The 22,198-nt window shown below is 33.2% G+C and overlaps 1 protein-coding gene across 6 annotated transcripts in view; it reads left to right on the plus strand.

Annotated features, from left to right (window-relative positions):
• Positions 1–22,198, plus strand: part of LOC139513912 (nuclear transcription factor Y subunit beta-like) — a 131,570-nt gene that overhangs the window by 14,208 nt on the left and 95,164 nt on the right. For all 6 annotated transcript variants that reach the window (XM_071302856.1, XM_071302852.1, XM_071302853.1 and 3 more), the window contains exon 2: positions 8,044–8,126. In XM_071302856.1, coding sequence (XP_071158957.1) covers positions 8,051–8,126 — 76 coding nt within the window. In that variant the 5' untranslated portion in view covers positions 8,044–8,050. The remainder of the gene's footprint in view (positions 1–8,043; positions 8,127–22,198) is intronic.

The raw sequence follows: 22,198 nt of genomic DNA on the forward strand, positions 1-22,198 counted from the left end.
TGATGATGATGATGATGATGATGATGGAGTGGCTTGACATTTGTTTTGTGTAAAAAACCCATATAATGTCAAAAATTTGATCAAAATCCAAATTCAGAGCTGTATCTTGCTTAAATGTTTTGTCCATACCTGCCCCAACTGTTCAGGGATCGACCTCTGCGGTTGTATAAAGCTGCGCCCTGTGGAGCACCTGGTTAGCATTTCTTTGCAGTGGTTTGAGATATCTTCATGAAACTTGGCAGCAACATGAGCAAGCTAGCCCTGACTTTCCTGCATTTTATGACACCTGTGTTATGACTCTAAACTTAACTAATAAAAAAATATACCACAAAAAGTAAAAATCCTCATTTTTTAGCTCACCTGACCTGAAAGTTCAAGTGAGCTTTTCTCATCACTTTGCGTCCATCGTCCGGCATCCTGCGTCCTTCATCCGTAAACTTTTACAAAACTCTTCTCCTCTGAAACTACTGGGCCAAATTTAACCAAACTTGGCCACATATTTAGTTTAAAAAAATGTATCCAATGACCCGGCCATCAAACCAAGATGGCGGCCATGGCTAAAAATAGAACACAGGGGTAAAATGTATTTTTTGGCTTATATCTTTAAAACCAAAGCATTTAGAGCAAATCTGAGCTGGGGGTAAAATTGTTGATCAGGTCAAGATCTATCTGCCCTGAAATTTTCAGACGAATATGTTGTTACTGACAACTAAATGATGTTCAATAATGGCGTTCAATAAGTTCAATAATGGCGATTTTGACTTTTACCATTCAGGAGTTATGGTTCTTGAAAGATTGAAAAATGGAGTTTCCAGTCGTGTCCGTGCATTTATGCTTGAACTGTTCTATCAAAGCTTCCCAAATTTTAATATGTTATTACCGATGACAAAATTGAGGTCAAGTTCAATAATGACGATTTTGACTTTTACGGTTCAGGAGTTTATGTATGGTTCTTGATCAAAGATAAAAAAATGGAGTTTTCAGTCGTGTCCGTGCTTTTACGCATGAACTGTTCTACCAAAGCATCCCAAATTTTAATATATTGTCACTGATGACAAAATGGAGGTCAAGTTCAATAATGACAATTTTGACTTTTACCATTCAGGAGTTATGGTTCTTGGGAGTTATGGTTCTTGAAAGATCGTAAAATGGCGTTTCCTTTCACGTTGTTGCATTTACGAATGAACCATTCAATCTAAGCTTTTCAAATTTTAATATGTTGATACTGACTACAAAATGAAGGTCAAATTTGATATTGACGATTTTCACTTTCAGCATTCATCAGTTATGGTTCTTGTGATATTGCCAGGACACAAATAAATGTTAATAAATCCGGTTTGCTGTTGTTGTGACAGCCTCTTGTTCATCATTTTTTATACGACCGCAAAATTTGAAAAATTTTTCGTCGTATATTGCTATCACGTTGGCGTCGGCGTCGTCGTCGTCGTCGTCGTCGTCGTCGTCCTGCGTCCGAATACTTTTAGTTTTCGCACTCTAACTTTAGTAAAAGTGAATGGAAATCTATGAAATTTTAACACAAGGTTTATGACCACAAAAGGAAGATTGGTATTGATTTTGGGAGTTTTGGTCCCAACATTTTAGGAATTAGGGGCCAAAAAGGGCCCAAATAAGCATTTTCTTGGTTTTCGCACTATAACTTTAGTTTAAGTTAATAGAAATCTATGAAATTTTGACACAAGGTTTATGACCACAAAAGAACGGTTGGGATTGATTTTGGGAGTTTTGGTTTCAACAGTTTAGGAATTAGGGGCCAAAAAAGGGCCCAAATTAGCATTATTCTTGGTTTTCGCACAATAACTTTAGTTTAAGTAAATAGAAATCAATGAAATTTAAACACAATGTTAATGACTACAAAAGGAAGGTTGGTATTGATTTTGGGAGTTTAGGTCCCAACAGTTTAGGAATAAGGGGCCCAAAGGGTCCAAAATTGAACTTTGTGTGATTTCATCAAAAATTGAATAATTGGGGTTCTTTGATATGCCGAATCTACCTATGTATGTAGATTCTTAATTTTTGGTCCCGTTTTCAAATTGGTCTACATTAAGGTCCAAAGGGTCCAAAATTAAACTTAGTTTGATTTTAACAAAAATTGAATCCTTGGGGTTCTTTGATATGCTGAATTTAAAAATGTACTTAGATTTTTAATTATTGGCCTAGTTTTCAAGTTGGTCCAAATGGGGGTCCAAAATTAAACTTTGTTTGATTTCATCAAAAATTGAATAAATGGGTTCTTTGATATGCCAAATCTAACTGTGTATGTAGATTCTTAATTTTTGGTCCAGTTTTCAAATTGGTCTACATTAAGGTCCAAAGGGTCCAAAATTAAACTAAGTTTGATTTTAACAAAAATTAAATTCTTGGGCTTATTTGATATGCTTTATCTAAATATGTACTTTGATTTTTGATTATGGGCCCAGTTTTCAAGTTGGTCCAAATCAGGATTCCATATCAAGTATTGTGCCATAGCAAGAAATTTTCAATTGCACAGTATTGCACAATAGCAAGAAATATCTAATTGCACAATATTGTGCAATAGCAATTAATTTTCAATTGGAGTTATCTTTCTTTGTATAGAATAGTAGTTGATAATATATGTTGGAAATTTGCCAGACATGACTATGATGCCATTTTATATTTTCATTTGCCAATAACTTTATGTAAATAACTTCATTGGAAATTTGCCAATATAAAATGTTGCTGATGAAGCTTTTTTTCCTTATCTTATCTAAAATGTTTTTAGATAATGTATGTTGGACATTTGCCAGACATGACTATGATGTCATTTTCTATTTTTATTTGCCAATAACTGTATGTAAATAACTTCATTGGAAATTTGCCAATATAAAATGTTGCTGATGAAGTTTTTTTTATTGTTTTATACAATAAACAATGTATATTCACTTTTACTACCAACCAATCTTTACCATTCAGTGATAACAAGCACTTTATTTTACATTTTAATATTTTATGATGTATTTAAAAGAGTAGTTATTGTTGCAAACTCCATTAGAAATTTGAATTGATATCAGTTTTGGAAAAAGGGAAACGGGGATGTGAAAAAAAGGAGGGGGGGTTTAATTTTTGTCATTTCAGATTTCATAAATAAAAAGAAAATTTCTTCAAACATTTTTTTGAGAGGATTAATATTCAACAGCATAGTGAATTGCTCAAAGGCAAAAAAAACTTTTAAGTTCATTAAACCACATTCATTCTGTGTCAGAAACCTATGCTGTGTCAACTATTTAATTTTAGATTTAAAAAGTTTGAAGAAGAAATTTTTAATTGATTTGTAAAATCTTGACATTTGTTTTGTGTAAAAAAAAACCATGTAATGTCAAAAATTTGATCACAATCCAAATTCAGAGCTGTATCACGCTTGAATGTTTTGTCCATACTTGCCCCAACTGTTCAGGGTTCGACCTCTGCGGTCGTATAAAGCTGCGCCCTGCGGAGCACCTGGTTGTAACTTGTACAAACATCTTCTTCTCTGAAACTATGGGCCAAATTTAACCAAACTTGGCCACAATCATTACTAGGGTATCTATTTTAAAAAAGTGTCTAATGACCCCTCCTACCAACCAAGATGGCCAACATTAGTAAATACAGTAACAGGTGAGCGACACAGGCTCTTGAGAGCCTCTAGTTTTTAAATGGCCCAATCTATAATGTCTATAGGAAACACCCATATTCATTTTTTTTCAACGATTTGACTCAAATTCTCATATTTGATTTATAACCATGTAAACACATAGTAAAACATTCATCCAAATTATAAAAAGTCTAAAATAAACAATTTACAGGGCATAGGATCGATAATCATGATAATATGTAGGTCTGTTTCGCTTGTGTTTTAGTCTTGATGCTATCTAATTAACTATTGAGTTGACCTGTCACCTTCGAAAAATCTGATAGTTATATAAGCGATATAAACATTACTAGTATCTCAATTGTTTGTAAAACAATTGAAAGGTCTTTCCTGTAAAAGTGATGTTTTCGTAATGTACTTTGTACGACCTTTCGTTTGATATACGACGAGCATACCTTCTGAAACTTTTCCCTTTTAACACTTTATGACCTCATCCGCCTACATTTTTGAGATCGGAATTATGATATAATATGTAACAAAGAGTAGATGAGCTTTCATTTGATATGCGCCAACACCATGTTCTAGAAAGTTTGATGTTTGCACTTAATAAACTTTAGGTCGGGAATTTGATATTTCAAATGTACACATCATAACCTTTCATTTGATATTTAACAACCCTATCTTAAAAGAAAATTTATTTTTTGCACTCAATGACCCAATCCAACCCATTTCTGGGAGACATCAATTTGAAATGTACGCTTTATGTTCTTTCATTTGATATGCAACAACCTTACCATCTGAGAAATTTGAATTTTTGCACTAAATGACCCCACCCTGCCCACTGGAATGAAAAGGGGGTTTAAAATTTTCATTTTTGAGTAGAGCTCCTTAAGACCTTCAATTTGATATATCGAATGACCCCATTTTGCAAAGTGCCAAAAATTAATTATATAAATAGAACTTATGCAACTTACAAAGTCAATACACATGAAAATTTCAAATTGATTTTTTGGTGTCTTTTTTAATGGAACGTTTTGGGTATTTGGTCAAACATATAACTATGTTAACTCTTCAATTTCTAAAACATTTTAAGTGGTAACCTGTTGTTGATTTAGATTTACATGCCTCCGCTCGCAAAATTTCAAACTGCAATTTCTCTAAAACGACAGCAGATATCTCACATCTGTTAAATGATAAATGATCTGCAGTTGACGGACAACATTGTAGAAAAAGATTTGGGACAATTCCGAAGTTCATCAAGGTCACAATGAATCATCAAATATGATGCAATACCAAACTTGAGAACCAGAAGTCGTAGAGACATGGGACTACCACCATTCAACTCAGGACCAGTTGACCTTTCAAATGTCACAAGGTCAAGGTCATTGTTAACTTTAAAGGTCAAGGTAAAATTTCATCATGACCTGACATTGACCTCAAATTAAAGGTCTTAAAATACTGATCATTTTTGTCGAGCCTGCAACTTTTGTTGCAGAAAGCTCGACATAGGGATAGTGATGCGGCTACGGCGGCGGCGGCGGCGGCGGCGGTGTTAGCTCACTTCTTAAAAGCTATATATTTTAGAAGCTGGGAGACCTGGATGCTTCATATTTTGTATATAGATGCCTCATGTTACGAAGTTTCAATCAGTCACATGTCCATTGTCCTTGACCTCATTTTCATGGTCCAGTGACCACTTGAAAAAAAAGTTCATATTTTTTGCAATGTTAAATTCTCTCTTACTGTAAGTACATGTAATAGGATAACTATATTTAGTATGTGCGTACCTTGCAAGGTCCTCATGCCTGTCAGACAGTTTTCACTTGACCTGAATAATTTTGAATGGTGACAAATAAGGGGAAGTAACTCTAACTCTATTTGAAATATGTTTGTAAACCAAGTGCAATTTATTTACGACCTAAAGCTAAGGTAATTGGTGTTAATTAACAGTGTGTTTGACACCAAAGCTGTCAAGTGAAGCCATGCACTTAATTGGTCACTTAATTTGACAGTTTACATAGCTAGATGAACTTCCTGTTAATGGAATAATTACGAATTTGCTGGTATTTCAAAGGAATATTACTTATGAAATCAAACTCAAGGCTAAGAAATACGGGTGAAATCGGGTCATTTTCGGAATTCCCGATGATTTTAATAACCCGGCGGGTGTCCCGGGTGATCCCTCAGAATTGTGAAAATCTCGGGTCACACCCGCAGAATACGGGTCAGTTGACAGGTATGCCTCAACCTCATTTCATGGATCAGTGAACAAGGTTAAGTTTTGGTGGTCAAGTCCATATCTCAGATACTATAAGCAATAGGTCTAGTATATTCGGTGTATGGAAGGACTGTAAGGTGTACATGTCCAACTGGCAGGTATCATCTGACCTTGACATCATTTTCATGGTTCAGTGGTTATAGTTAAGTTTTTGTGTTTTGGTCTCAGGTTTACTATATTTGTTGTATGGAATGATTGTAAGGTGTACATGTCTAGCGTGCAGATGTCATCTGACCTTGACCTCATTTTCATGGTTCAGTGGTCAAAGTTAAGTTTTTGAGTTTTGGTCTTTTTATCTAATACTATATGTCATAGGTCAACTATATTTTGTGTATGGAAATATTTTATGATCTATATGTCAGTCGTGCAGGTTTTATTTGACCTTGACCTGGTTTTCAAGGTTCATTGCTCAGTGATAAGTTTATGTGTTTTGGTCTATTTTCTTAAACTATAAGCAATAGGTCAACTATATTTGTTGTATGGAAGCATTGTTAGCTGTACATGTCTGCCTGGCATATGGTTCAACTGACCTTGACCTCATTTTCATGATTCATGTTAAGTCTATGTGACAGTCGTTTTAAAGCTTTAGATTTAGGAGTATCAACATAATATCAATGATTAGTAAAGAAGGCGAGACATTTCTGTGCGTGCACTCTTGTTGCAATTTATAGTAGGTTGCTATCTGTTACCTTTTTAAAGATATACACATGTTACTATAGTTTTAAGAGTTATGTTGAGGTAAGTATTGAACAGACGGTCGGACATTTTTTAGCTTAATGTATAAAATGTAGAGCTCGTCAAGAGGAACATTTCATACACATAAACTCTTATAGTTTTCTTAATATGCAAGCTTGAAATTGCAGCGTAATTTTGATTTGCACTCAGTGACCTTTGACCTTGGGTGCAAATTGAAGGTCACGTGAACCTAAGATTACTGGTGTAGGTCCCAAGTCTCTATGACTTCCAGTTCTCTAAATACAATTTTTCAAAAATTGTGTACAATTTTTCAAGGGAATAACTCCTTATAAGGGTTGATAACAAAATGATTGTATATGTTCATTAACATTGCCATATGTTCCTGTACATTTTGCCGTTTTTAAGTCGATTCTATCTCTAATACTTTTTGAGAAAAATGCAAAGGAAAGAAATTGTTTCCAGGGGATATAACTCTCATAGGGGACGATGAAATCCTATTCAGCCTCATATGGTAATACATCATGATGAGATCTACCTATGGTCTAAATAAGGTCATGATATCTTTAAAAACAACAAGGGGGGGTGGGGGGCATGTTGAAAAAAATCAATAAAAGGGAGATAACTTCTTAAGGGGATGATGAAATCCTTATCGCAGAGACAGAACTTGGGAATGTTACCAGTAAATAAACATGTGCATATTGTTTACATTGAAATCTGTGGTAACCTTTCATTCGAGGTAGGGGTAGTTAAGAAAATTAGTGTAAGTTTAAACTTAGATTTTTAATTATTGGCCCAGTTTTCAAGTTGGTCCAAATCGGGGTCCAAAATTAAACTTTGTTTGATTTCAACAAAAATTGAATATATGTGATTATTCAATATGCTGAATCTAACCATGTACTTGTATTTAGATTTTTAATATTTGGGCCCGGTTATCAAATGGGTCCACATTGAGGTCCCAAGGGTCTGAAATTGAACATTATTTTCATCAAAAATTGAATTCTTCGGGTTCTATGATATGCTGAATCTAACCATGTATTTAGATTTTGGATATTGGACCATAATAGGTAAATGTCCAATTTAAAATTTTAAAGTTTTTAAGTTTAAGTTCTTAGACCACATTCATTCTGTGTTAGAAACCTATGTTGTGTTAACTATTTAATCACAATCCAAGTTCAGAGCTGTATCAAGCTTAAATGTTGTGTCCATACTTGCCCCAACTGTTCAGGGTTGGACCTCTGCGGTTGTATAAAGCTATGCCCTGGGGAGCATCTGGTTTATAGGTCAAGGTTACGTGATTGATAGCAATGTAGAAACACAGCCAATCAGGATCAAGTTGATCATGGAAGTATCAATTGCTTTACAAAGTTTTGCAATATATTTGCCCTTGATATTAAATGTGAGAATCAGTACTGTACATCATTTGTAAATCATGTACATTGTACACATCTTTTTTTCTTTTCAGATATATAATGGATGGTGCAGCAGGTGACAGTAATGATAATGGTCTCAGTGACTCTTTCCTTTCTGGGCAATATATGGTTGAAGGTAAGTGCATCATGCATACTGTAATGACAGAATAAGTATGAAACTTTGATGTGCATGAACTTTTGCCTTCAATCTCTTAACTTTTGGGACAGCTTTGAGATACATTTTTTTTTACTTTTGTAAATTTGCACATGTGCATTTTATTCTAGTGGTGTGCAATCATTAATGGAAACATATACCGATCTATTTTTTAGAGTCTTAATATGATCTATTTTTATCCTGGAGGTGGGCTTCATTTCATGGATCAGGCAATGATCAAGGTTAAAGTTACATGATTATGTCCTTTTCAGAGATATTATAAGCAGTAATTAATGTAGGTAAGCTACAGCATATATATCATGTACAATGACGTAATTGGGGATTTGGAATGATTGTTTTGGGCACATGTCAGTCTGGCAGGTTTCATCTGACCATGGCCTTATTTTCATGGTTCATTTGTCATTTGTCAATGTAATGTTTTTATATATATGACCACAACAAAATTTGAATTTGTATATTGGAATCATGACATCGTTGTCTGAGGACATTTGGTTTTTTGAAAAATTACTTTAGTAAACAGATATCTATGAAATTTAAGCACAAGGTTTATGAGCACAAAAGGAAGCTTAGGGTTGGGCTTGATTTTAGGGGTTATGGTCCCAACAGTTTAGGAATATAAGCATTTTTTTAGTTTCTAGATAATAATAACTTGTGGAATGGTGTATCACTGTATGGATCTCTCTAAAATTATATCACAAGTTTCCATACCACAAAGGGATGGTAAGAATTGGCTTGGGGGGGGGGGGGGGGTTATGGCTCAAACCATTTAGGAATAGGGACAAAAAAAGGGAAAAAACCAGGGTGTCCTGGGTGGGTCTCATTGGGGTCAAAGCGTGACGCGGGAGTGTCAATTTTTTTTGTAAGCGTGACACATGAAAGTCAAGTTATTGTGCAGTGCAAACAGGAAATGAAGTCTAGCCGGACAAGGGAAATTACCAAAAAATTGATAATTGCTTATAAACATAGTGTAAGCGGGATACAGGAATCTGACAAAATAGTAAGCGGGATCCGGGATCAGACCCACCCTCCTGGTTAATGGACAATTACTTAAGTACAAAACATAATTTAAAAGCAGTGTAACAGGGGTTAAGAAATCCACTAGCCCGACGCCCGGGGCTACAACATTTAGACCTCGGGCAACCAAAACTTGTAATTCAATATGCCCGACGGACTAGTAACAAAAAATCTTGGCGTTTCCAAAATTGAAAGTGGAAAATCCCCTCATCACTTTTCTATGTTACCCAATCAAATTCGACTACCATGACAACGTCATCCGGGATTCCTAGAATTTGAACTGATTTTGTACAAGTTTTAAAATAGAACAAATAACTTTGGGTGGATCCCGTACTTTCAATATCGATATGTCAGTACAGGAAGTGGTATTGTACATTGCTTATGCAACCTGATTGTACCTTCTTCTGATTAATTTATTGTAATATAAATGTGAATCCCTTTTGACAGCAGATACCTGACTTTTGTCAGATATAAATTTGAAACGTGTGCACATGTTATGGACGCCATTTTGTTTTTGTTTACATACTGTGAATTCGAAGAAGCCTTCAGAACCATGACATAAACATTAACATTCTTAGAAAACTTAAACTTGATGCCATTATAGTTCATTAATCATGATTATCTTCATTGATAATCAAATGAATTCGATTTTTAAAGAAATGAAATTAATAACAAATACAGTTTCAGTTTAGAGACTGTGCTCAGGTTGTAATCTATTTATAGCCCACAATTTGATAAATGTAAATATGGACATTACTGTACTTTGTTTATAAAACAATTATAATCTTGATAATAAAAGAAACTATGGATGGTGATATTTATTCACAAAAATATTTGAGGTCATTTAACATGTTTAATTTATTTTAAAACTGAAAACAAATATGAGCATTACATAATTAACCAGCTGATAATTCTTTTACACAAACGTGATGATGTACCTCCAATCCTTTTAAATACCCATGTATAGCAGTGGTCAAGACTTGTATCATCTCCGGATTTGGTCAACTCTTATATCAGAATATTCAGTGAATATTCCATTATCGATTAATTGAATATATCTGTTTATAAGTTTTGGGTATCCAATTTGCAAAAATCTTCTGTACAATGGATAAAAAAATTGTTAAGTTTATAGAATTCATGGTTATTGCAGCAAACTCTGAATTTGTAAGGCATATTAGGGCTAGCATGTCAGTTTTGTTGGGCTAGTAGTTCTTCCAACAGGGCTAGTAAAATCCTGCTACCAATTAGCCCTGGGCTAGTGAGCTATTACAAAATTTCTTAACCCCTGTGTAAAGAAAAGTAATTCAAACACAACATTTTAAATTACGTCCCTTATTATGTTTGCAAACTCCATTGGAAATTTGAATTGATATTATGACCATATCTTAATGGAAAGAATTTTTTTTTGGAAAAAAGGGTAAGGTTAAAAAAAATTGAGGGGAGGGGGATGGGTCAATTTGCAATTTTATTCTCAAAATTTCAGAAATTAAAAAGAAAACTTCAAGTTATATCATTTCCCATCACTTTGCATCCGGCGTCCGTCGTCGTCGTCGTCCGTCGTTAACTTTTACAAAAATCTTCTCCTCTGAAACTACTGGGCCAAATTAAACCAAACTTGGCCTAATCAGACAACCCGTTGTTGGGTTGCTGCCCCTGAATATGTAATTTTAAGGAAATTTTGCTGTTTTTGGTTATTATCTTGAATATTGTTATAGATAAAGATAAACTGTAAACAGCAATAATGTTCAGCAAAGTAAGATCTACAAATAAGTCAATATTACCAAAATGGTCAGTTGACCAATTTAAGAGTTATTGCCCTTTATAGTAAATTTTTAACCATTTTTCGTAAATCTTAGTTATCTTTTACAAAAATCTTCTCCTCTGAAACTACTGGGCCAAATTAATCCAAACGTGGCCACAATCAACTTGGGGGTATCTTATTTTAAAAATGTGTCCGGTGACCTGGCCATCAAACCAAGATGGCAGCCACAGTTAAAAATAGAACATAGGGGTAAAATGCAGTTTTTGGCTTATAACTCAAAAACCAAAGCATTAAGATCAAATCTGACATTGGGTAAAATTATTAATCAGGTCAAGATCTATTCGCCCTGAAACTTTCAGATAAATCGGACATTCAGTTAGTGGGTTGCTGCCCCTGAATTGTTAATTTTAAGGAAATTTTGCTGTTTTTGGTTATTATCTAGAATGTTATTATAAATAGAGATAAACTGTAAACAGCAATAATGTTCAGCAAAGTAAGATTAACAAATAAGTCAACATGACTGAAATGGTCAATTGACCCCCTAAGGAGTTATTGTCCTTAATAGTCAATTTTTAACAATTTTCATAAAATTTGTAAATTTTTACCAACATTTTCCACTGAAACTACTGGACCAAGTTCAACATAGATAGAGATAATTGGAAGCAGCAAGAATGTTCAGTAAAGTGAGATGTACAAACACATCACCATCACCAAAACACAATTTTGTCATGAATACATCTGCTCAATCCTTTGTTTAATATTCACATAGACCAAGGTTGACCCTTTTAGGAGTTTAATTGCCTTATATAGTCAATTTTTAACCATTTTTCGTAAATCTTAGTTTTCTTTTACAAAAAATCTTCTCCTCTGAAACTACTGGATTAAATTAATCCAAATTTGGCCACATTCATTTTTTGGGGTATTTAGTTTAAAATGTGTCCGGTGGCCCGGCCATCCAACCAAGATGGCCGCCATGACTAAAAATAGAACATAGGGGTAAAATGCAGTTTTTGGCTTATTACTCAAAAACCAAAGCATTTAGAGTAAATCTGACATGGAGTAAAATTGTTTATCAGGTCAAGATCTGTCTGCCTTGAAAAAATCAGATGAATCAGACAACCCGTTGTTCTGTTGCTTTCCCTGAATCGGAAATTTTAAGGAAATTTTGCTGTTTTTGGTTATTATCTTGAATATAATAATAGATAGAGATAAAATGTAAACAGCAATAATGTTCAGCAAAGTAAGATTTACAAATAAGTCAACATGACCAAAATTGTCAGTTGGGTGACCCCTGAAGGAGTTAATTATTGCCCTTTATAGTCAATGTTAACCATATTTCTAAAAATTTTAGTAATCTTTTATAAAAAATCTTCTTCTCTGAAACTACTGGGCCAAATTTAACTAAACTTGGCCACAATCATTAATGGAGTATCTAGTTTAAAAAATGTGTCTGATGAACCAAGATGGCCGACATGGCTAAAAATAGTACATAGGGTAAAATGCAGTTTTTATAAGACCGTATATTGCTATCACGTTGGCGTCGTCGTCGTCGTCATCGTCGTCATCGTCGTCGTCGTCGTCCGAATACTTTTAGTTTTCCCACTCTAACTTTAGTAAAAGTGAATAGAAATCAATGAAATTTTAACACAAGGTTTATGACCACAAAAGGAAGGTTGGGATTGATTTTTGGGAGTTTTGGTCCCAACATTTTAGGAATTAGGGGCCAAAAAGGGCCCAAATAAGCATTTTCTTGGTTTTCGCACTATAACTTTAGTTTAATTGAATAGAAATCTATGAAATTTTGACACAAGGTTTATGACCACAAAAGTAAGGTTGGGATTGATTTTGGGAGTTTTGGTTCTAACAGTTTAGGAAATAAGGGCCCAAATAAGCATTATTCTTGGTTTTCGCACAATAACTTTAGTATAAGTATATAGAAATCTATGAAATTTAAACACAAGGTTTATGACCATAAAAGGAAGGTTGGGATTTCATCAAAAATTGAATAATTGAGGTTCTTTGATATGCCGAATCTAACTATGTATGTAGAGTCTTAATTTTTGGTCCCGTTTTCAAATTGGTCTACATTAAGGTCCAAAGGGTCCAAAATTAAACTTAGTTTGATTTTAACAAAAATTGAATCCTTGGGGTTCTTTGATATGCTGAATTTAAAAATGTACTTAGATTTTTAATTATTGGCTTAGTTTTCAAGTTGGTCCAAATGGGGGTCCAAAATTAAACTTTGTTTGATTTCATCAAAAATTGAATAAATGGGTTCTTTGATATGCCAAATCTAACTGTGTATGTAGATTCTTAATTTTTGGTCCAGTTTTCAAATTGGTCTACATTAAGGTCCAAAGGGTCCAAAATTAAACTAAGTTTGATTTTAACAAAAATTAAATTCTTGGGCTTATTTGATATGCTTTATCTAAATATGTACTTTGATTTTTGATTATGGGCCCAGTTTTCAAGTTGGTCCAAATCAGGATTCCATATCAAGTATTGTGCAATAGCAAGAAATTTTCAATTGCACAGTATTGCACAATAGCAAGAAATATCTAATTGCACAATATTGTGCAATAGCAATTAATTTTCAATTGGAGTTATCTTTCTTTGTATAGAATAGTAGTTGATAATATATGTTGGAAATTTGCCAGACATGACTATGATGTCATTTTCTATTTTTATTTGGCAATAACTTTATGTAAATAACTTCATTGGAAATTTGCCAATATAAAATGTTGCTGATGAAGCTTTTTTTCCTTATCTTATCTAAAATGTTTTTAGATAATGTATGTTGGACATTTGCCAGACATGACTATGATGTCATTTTCTATTTTTATTTGCCAATAACTTTATGTAAATAACTTCATTGGAAATTTGCCAATATAAAATGTTGCTGATGAAGCTTTTTTTCCTTATCTTATTTAAAATGTTTTTAGATAATGTATGTTGGACATTTGCCAGACATGACTATGATGTCATTTTCTATTTTTATTTGCCAATAACTTTATGTTAATAACTTCATTGGAAATTTGCCAATATAAAATGTTGCTGATGAAGTTTTTTTTATTGTTTTATACAATAAACAATGTATATTCACTTAATTTTACTACCAACCAATCTTTACCATTCAAGCACTTTATTTTACATTTTAATATTTTATGATGTATTTAAAAGAGTAGTTATTGTTGCAAACTCCATTAGAAATTTGAATTGATATCAGTTTTAGAAAAAGGGAAACGGGGATGTGAAAAAAAGGGGGGGGGGGGTTTAAATTTTTCTCATTTCAGATTTCATAAATAAAAAGAAAATTTCTTCAAACATTTTTTTTGAGAGGATTAATATTCAACAGCATAGTGAATTGCTCAAAGGCAAAAAAAAACTTTAAGTTCATTAGGCCACATTCGTTCTGTGTCAGAAACCTATGCTGTGTCATGATCAACTATTTAATTTTAGATTTAAAAAGTTTGAAGAAGAAATCTTTAATTGATTTGTAAAATCTTGACATTTGTTTTGTGTAAAAAAAAACCATGTTATGTCAAAAATTTGATCACAATCCAAATTCAGAGCTGTATCCCGCTTGAATGTTTTGTCCATACTTGCCCCAACTGTTCAGGGTTCGACCTCTGCGGTCGTATCAAGCTGTGCCCTGCGGAGCACCTGGTTAGTTCATATCTCAGAAAATCAAAGCATTCAGAGCAAATCTTCTGTGGATAAATTGTCATCAGGACAAGATCTATCTGCCCTGAAATTTTCAGACCAATCAGACAATTTTTTGTTTAGTTGCTGCCCCTGATTTGGTAATTTTAAGAAAATTTTACAGCTTTTGGTTATTATCTTGAATATTATTATAGATACAGTAGAAATAAACTGTCAACAGCAATAATTGTAGCAAAGTATGAACTACAAATTAGTCATCATGACCAAAATGGTCAATTGACCCCTTAAGGAGTTATTGCCCTTTATAGTAATTTTTTAGCAATTTTTGTAAGTTTTGTAAATTTGTGTAAGTTTTTTCAACTGTCATTTCTGAACCAAATTAGTTATAGATAGAGATAACTGCAAGCAGCAAGAATGTCCAGTGAAGTAAGATATAAAAACACATCACCAACACCAAAACACAATTTTATCATGTGTCTTTTTTTGAATATGCACAAAGACCAAGGTGAGCGAAACAGGCTCTTTAGAGTCTCAAGTAAGCCATGGTGGCCATCTTGGTTGGTTGGCCAGGTCACAGGACACATTTTTTAAACAAGATACTCCAATGATGACTTTGGCCAAGTTTGGTTTAATTTGACCCAGTAGTTTCAGAGAAGAAGATTTTTGTAAAAGTTAACGACGAGGACGGACGACGATGGACACCGGATGTAAAGTGATGTGAAAAGCTCACTTGGCCCCGTGGGCCAGGTGAGCTAAAAATAAATATTAATTCAAAAACATGCCCAATTCAAGTTCTTTTGACTCCTATTAAATGTCAAATATTTAATTCCAATCAAAATTCAGACCTGTATCAAGTGGGAAGATTTTGTCCATTTTTGTCCCAACTGTTCAGGGTCCTATCCAGCTTGGCTTGGCGAAGCAATTTATTGGTTATTATCTTGATAATTATTAGCTCACCTGTCCCAAAGGGCCAAGTAAGCTTTTCTCATCACTTTGCGTCCAGCGTCCGGCGTCGTCAGTCGTCTTTCACTTTTACAAAAATCTTCTCCTCTGAAACTACTGGGCCAAATTAAACCAAACTTGGCTACAATCATAATTGGGGTATCTAGTTTTAAGAATGTGTCCAGTGACCCGGCCAACCAACCAAGATGGCCACCATGGCTAAATAGAACATAGGGGTAAAATGCAGTTTTTGGCTTATAACACAAAAACCAAAGCATTTAGAGCAAATCTGACATGGGATCAAATTGTTTATCATGTCAAGATCTATCTGCCCTGAAATTTTCAAATGAATCGGACAACCCATTGTTTGGTTGCTGCCCCTGAATTGGTAATTTTAAAAAATTTTGCTGTTTTTATACGACCGCAAAAATTTTAATTTTTCGTCGTATATTGCTATCACGTTGGCGTCGTCGTCATCGTCTTGCGTCGTCGTCGTCCGAATACTTTTAGTTTTTGCACTCTAACTTTAGTAAAAGTGAATAGAAATCTATGAAATTTTAACACAAGGTTTATGACCACAAAAGGAAGGTTGGGATTGATTTTGGGAGTTTTGGTCCCAATATTTTCGGAATTAGGGGCCAAAAAGGGCCCAAATAAGCATTTTCTTGGTTTTCGCACTGTAACTTTAGTTTGAGTAAATTGAAATCTTTGAAATTTTGACACAAGTTTTATGAACACAATAGGAAGGTTGGGATTGATTTTTGGAGCTTTGGTCCCAATAGTTCATGAATTAGGGGCCAAAAAGGGGCCCAAATAAGCATTATTCTTGTTTTTCGCACCATAACTTTAGTATTAGTAAATAGAAATCTATGAAATTTAAACATAAGGTTTATGACCATAAAAGGAAGGTTGGGTTTGATTTTAGGAGGTTTGGTCCCAACAGCTTAGGAATAAGGGGTCCAAAGGGTCCAAAATTGAATTTTGTTTGATTTCATCAAAAATTGAATAATTGGGGTTCTTTGATATGCCGAATCTAGCTGTGTATGTAGATTATTTTTGGTCCCGTTTTCAAATTTGTCTACATTAAGGTTCAAAGGGTCCAAAATTAAACTTGTTTATTTTTAAAAAAATTGAATCCTTGGGGTTCTTTGATATGCTGAATTTAGAAATGTACTTAGCTTTTTAATTATTGGCCTAGTTTTCAAGTTGGTCCAATTCGGGGTCCAAAATTAAACTTTGTTTGATTTCATCAAAAATTGAATAATTGGGGTGTGTATGTAGATTCTTTATTGTTGGTCCCGTTTTCAAATTGGTCTACATTAAAGTCCAAAGGGTCCAAAATTAAACTAAGTTTGATTTTAACAAAAATTGAATTCTTTGGCTTTATTGATCTGCTGAATCTAAACATGTACTTAGATTTTTGATTATGGGCCCAGTTTGCAAGTTGGTTCAAATCAGGATCCAAAATTATTATATTAAGTATTGTGCAATAGAAAGAAATTTTCAATTTTACAGTATTCAGCAATAGCAAGAAATCTTCAATTGCACAGTATTGTGCAATAGCAAGCAATTTTCAATTGCACAGTATTGCGCAATAGCAAGAAATCTTCAATTGCATTGTATTGTGCAATAGCAAATATTTTCAAAGACACAGTATTGCGCAATAGCAAGAAATATCTAATTGCACAATATTGTGCAATAACAAGAAATTTTCAATTGGAGTTATCTTTCTTTGTCCAGAATAGTAGTTGAATCAACTTAAATCATTGTTTTATACAATATACAATGTATATTCACTTTTACTACCAACTGATAAATTAAAACAATCTTTACCATTCAGTGATAACAAGCACTTTATTTTACATTTTAATATTTTATGATGTATTTAAATGAGTAGTTATTGTTGCAAACTCCTTTAAGAATTTGAATTGAGATCAGTTTTGTAAAAAGGGAAAGGGGGATGTGAAAAAAATGGGGGGGGGGGGGGGTAAATTTTTCTCATTTTAGATTTCACAAATAAAAAGAAAATTTCTTCAAACATTTTTTTGAGACGATTCATATTCAACAGCATAGTGAATTGCTCAAAGGCAAAAAAAATATTTTAAGTTCATTAGACCACATTCATTCTGTGTCAGAAACCTATGCTGTGTCAACTATTTAATCACAATCCAAATTTAGAGCTGAATCCAGCTTAAATGTTGTGTCCATACTTGCCCCAACTGTTCAGGGTTCAACATCTGCGGTCGTATATAGCTGCGCCCTGCGGAGCATCTGGTTGGTTATTATCTTGAATATTATTATAGATAGAGATAAACTGTAAACAGCAATAATGTTCAGCAAAGATAGATTTACAAATAAGTCAAGATGACCAAAATGGTCAATTGACCCCTTAAAGGAAAACTCCGCAAAAAAATAAAAAATTGATATTATGTCCATTCTGTATAAAAATGCTCAAATTCATAGATATTAAAGCTTCATTCTGCTAAACAAGAGATCACCATCAATATTAGATTTAGAGTATCAATTCTCTGCGTGTCGCCATTTTGACCATCCTCTCTCTGTTTTTAACCAAGATATGTCTATGAACCACAAAGGACCAAAACCACAGTAGCCTAATGTAGTCGTAATTGCGTGTCGATATCGTGTCAATCATACGGTTGTTTTATCCGACTAACTAACTTGATACAGAATTATTTTTGGGGGAAAGACGGCTTCAAGCCGTCAATCCCCTATGGGGTTGACCAGAGTGACATTCCCTCACATCATTCATTTTGTTTTTATAGTGTGGAAAACCCCCCAACAAATCTTACTGAGATTGATGAGAAGGAAACACAAAAATGAATAGATTGACTTTAAACACTTTTCTACACATTTCCCTTCTGTTTCTAGCGAAATTATTGTATTTTGAGCTCTCTTTCACACTATTTACGTTTCTTTTACTATCCGGAAAAATCAGAATGACGATCGCGAGATATTCTAAATATATCCAACCTACATTATATTTTATAATGACGTCATTGTTGGAATGCTACACTATGCAGAAGCAGGGATATCCTTCAATGGTTATTTAAATCATTCTCAGAGTTCGTGCACTAATTATAAATTGTTATTTGTTAAGTTTAAACATAATAATGTTTGCTGTAGATGATTCAAACATCAACATGCAATACTTTAATTTGAAGTTCAACAACTTTCAAAGTAAAAGTTCGTGGAGATACATGAGATTGGAGAGAGAAACGATTTTTTTCATTTTTTCTGTAAAATTCTGTTTTGTGAATCTTCCTCCAAATCAGGAGCACATGATGAGAAATTGTACACAAAATAAAATTTGAAAATGTGACATTAATTTAGTATATGAATAGTAGTCTTCCATTAAACTAAGTTGTGTGTACCAACAAATAAATCATGGTAATGGTAAAAAAGTAAATAAAAAAAAGTTGCATTTTATAGTTTAAACCTATTTATTCATGAAATTTACAAATATTTCAAATTGTACTGGATCTGGAAACAAGCTTCACAGAGTTTACATCAATCATAGTATTTTTATTAGTGTCTGTATCCCTGTGATGAGAGTTGTAACTGGGAACTTTATCAATGGAAATTTAAAATTAAATGGATTTTTCAGTCCTAACTTTCTTAAGAAAAAAAAAGAAAAAAGAGTACTGTCACAAAAAATGGAAAATGGCCTAGCCTGCAGTTCAGTGGTACACAATTAAGGTTTTAGAAAACATTGTAGTTGTTGTTAAATGACAGAAATCAGTTGAATTTTACATAATTAACTATCAACTTTAATCGAATGTTTAGATTTAGAAGATGCAGATCTCTTGGTCCAAATTGAATCCTAAACTAAGGAAACAAAATTAGATTAAACAACAACAATTGACTTCAATATTGTCAACCTTTCTACATGTTCTAGCTGTTCTTTTTTTTCATTCTTTATATAAAGAGTATCAAAAAATACCCCCCCCCCCCAAAAAAAAAAAAAAAAAAAAAAAAAGAGTCAAGGGCCGTCTTTCCCTTCAGAGCTATTCAGCTCTTTGATTTTTTTAAGTAACCAAGGTCTGTCGTTTTTAACTGTTTATATGGGAATTGGTGAAAAGTCATAGTTCAAAGTCATAAATGAGCATAAATAAGTGTTCCGTGAAAATTGTTTTCGAAAATCTAATTTGTTCATAATTCTTTTATGTCATAAACTTATTTAAATGAAATCGGACCTTCCCCTGTCTGATCACCAGCATGGCTAAAGGTATTACTCCCAAATGCGATTTCCTGTCGGACTTGCAAGTTCATGCATCGTTTCACTTCTGAGGGTATTGATCAGTGTACACGACTGATAACTTGAAACTTTCCATTTTGAACTATCAGGTGTATAATATACATCTCTGTCTTACGTGTCCGATAGTGATATACTAGTCATTACTACTCATACGCTTGTTTATAAAAAAACATTTCTGATGTAAAGAATATTATTTATAAAAATCAAAATAATTCCAAAATAAAGATTTGATGAAATAAAAATCTGTTTACACATTTTTTCCAAGGGTAAATTTGGGGAAATGTAAGTACTACTTGTCAAAAGTGAACATACAAAAAATATTGATTTAACAAAAATATACGCACTTGTCGACCATTCGTTTATACGCCTGGATAAAAAGTTACGGAACTATAGATAGTTGCAATTATATACATTTTTACATTGCTTGAACATAAGAAAGAAATATACATTTTGTTTAATTTGGGTTAAAAGTTTTGTAAATAGACTAGTCATCGTATGACAACAGTTTGTTATCATGGGATGTCGAAGGTCGAAGAAGAAGAGAACCAATTTGAATTAAATTCAGGTCGCTATTTAACTTGCTTTGGTTCATCGAAGTTATGGACATAGTAAAATCACAGATTTCTATTTCAATAAGATTGTTCTCAAAAAAGATGTGTGTCTAAGGTGAACGACACAAGAACCCTGTAATACTAGTACTAGAGTATAGCATGTAAACATTCCTTCTCAATAATATGGTTGTATTGGAAATCTTTTCATACAGATTAACAACTCATGGTCCGATATGCATGTAATATTTGCCACATGACGCCCATAGTTCTTTCTACCACCATCATCTTATTCTTTGATATTGCTGTAAACAACGATGGTTCAGACCCAAACAAAATGGGAGTAATGTACATTCAGAGCTTCTCCGTGTTATACACTTGTGAAACTTAATATATAGACGAAATTTCGGTATTGAAATGAATCTATACATCTCACAAACAGGATTTTTAAATAACGATTTTGCGTAATCACCTACCAAACCAATATAAACTTATGGCAAGATATAACCATGCATGAATTTAGCTTTCGTCAGACGCAAGAACTCATCACTATCATAAACGTATACGTATAATATGCATGCAGTTTCAAATATCAAAAACAAGCGGTCGATGTCGATAGTCCGTTTTCTAACTGTTCAGAGTAAGACATGTCACTTGTTCATTCTTGGAAGCCTTCATATTCCCAGTCCGACGATGGGAACTCTTTCTTATTTGTATTGACTATAAATGCTTGCTATGGTAATTCTGTCGTTTATCTGTACAAGTGTTTGCATGTCCTCTCCTTTCCCAACAAACTAACGAAACGCTACTAGTATGCTTACTATGGAGCTCATCCTCAATGGCGCTTATACGTCAGGAAATTTACATGTATACTAATAATGATTGTTTCAAAAACAACGATGTACATGATGTAGGGACGAACTATTCTAAATTCGACAATATCAGTTATGCATGACTAAAATATAAGTTTTATTACAACTACTGTATTACTTATTTGGATTAATGACTGCTATCATGTTCAAAATTTCACAAATATTATCATAGAATTTTTTTAAAAATGTTAAAAAATCCTCAAACAAAATAATGTTTTAGCTTAGATTTATTATATTGTATGTATATCCATTAATGAGATAAACGATGATTGGTATTCTTTTCACAAATAGTTCATGTAGATGATTGTCCAATGAATTTAATTATGTAAGATTGAAATGTTAAAAAGAAACTTAAAAAATCATGCTTGTTGTATGTTTTATTTTTTTTTCAATTGAAAACTTTAAAATTGCGATAGTTTTACGATTGTTAGCGTTTAAACACAGCCAGATGTGCAATGGTATATCCTTATCAAATTTGGTAATATTGCATTTAGTTTTTCTTAAAGATTAAAAGTACTATTTTTTACATCATATTTGAATCTTTACGCCTATTAATTGCCGCTAAGAAAGTAATCAAAAATTGTTTCCTTTTATTTTTATACACTTTCGGAATTACGAATCTGAATTTTATTTTCAATTCATTTATTTACACAATTTAATTATTGTATCGTTTATATTCTCATCGTGTATTAAATCTTAGTGTATTAAATAAATACGGCATACTCTTTCTGTTTATCCTTTCCTAATAACAACATTCATACCTGTGTACGCTTGAACTCACACCTGCGGCTAAATAGCTACAAGGTAAACGAATTGACCTCAAGCCGAGAAATATACAGTGACCTTTACAAAATAATATACACACTCTTCTCACACATAAGTTGCATTGAAATGATTATTAAAATAATAACGGTAAATAGAACGGAAATATTTTCAGTTCAATATTAGTAAAAATG

Source organism: Mytilus edulis, chromosome 1 (assembly GCF_963676685.1).
Source record: "Mytilus edulis chromosome 1, xbMytEdul2.2, whole genome shotgun sequence".
Taxonomy (NCBI): domain Eukaryota; kingdom Metazoa; phylum Mollusca; class Bivalvia; order Mytilida; family Mytilidae; genus Mytilus; species Mytilus edulis.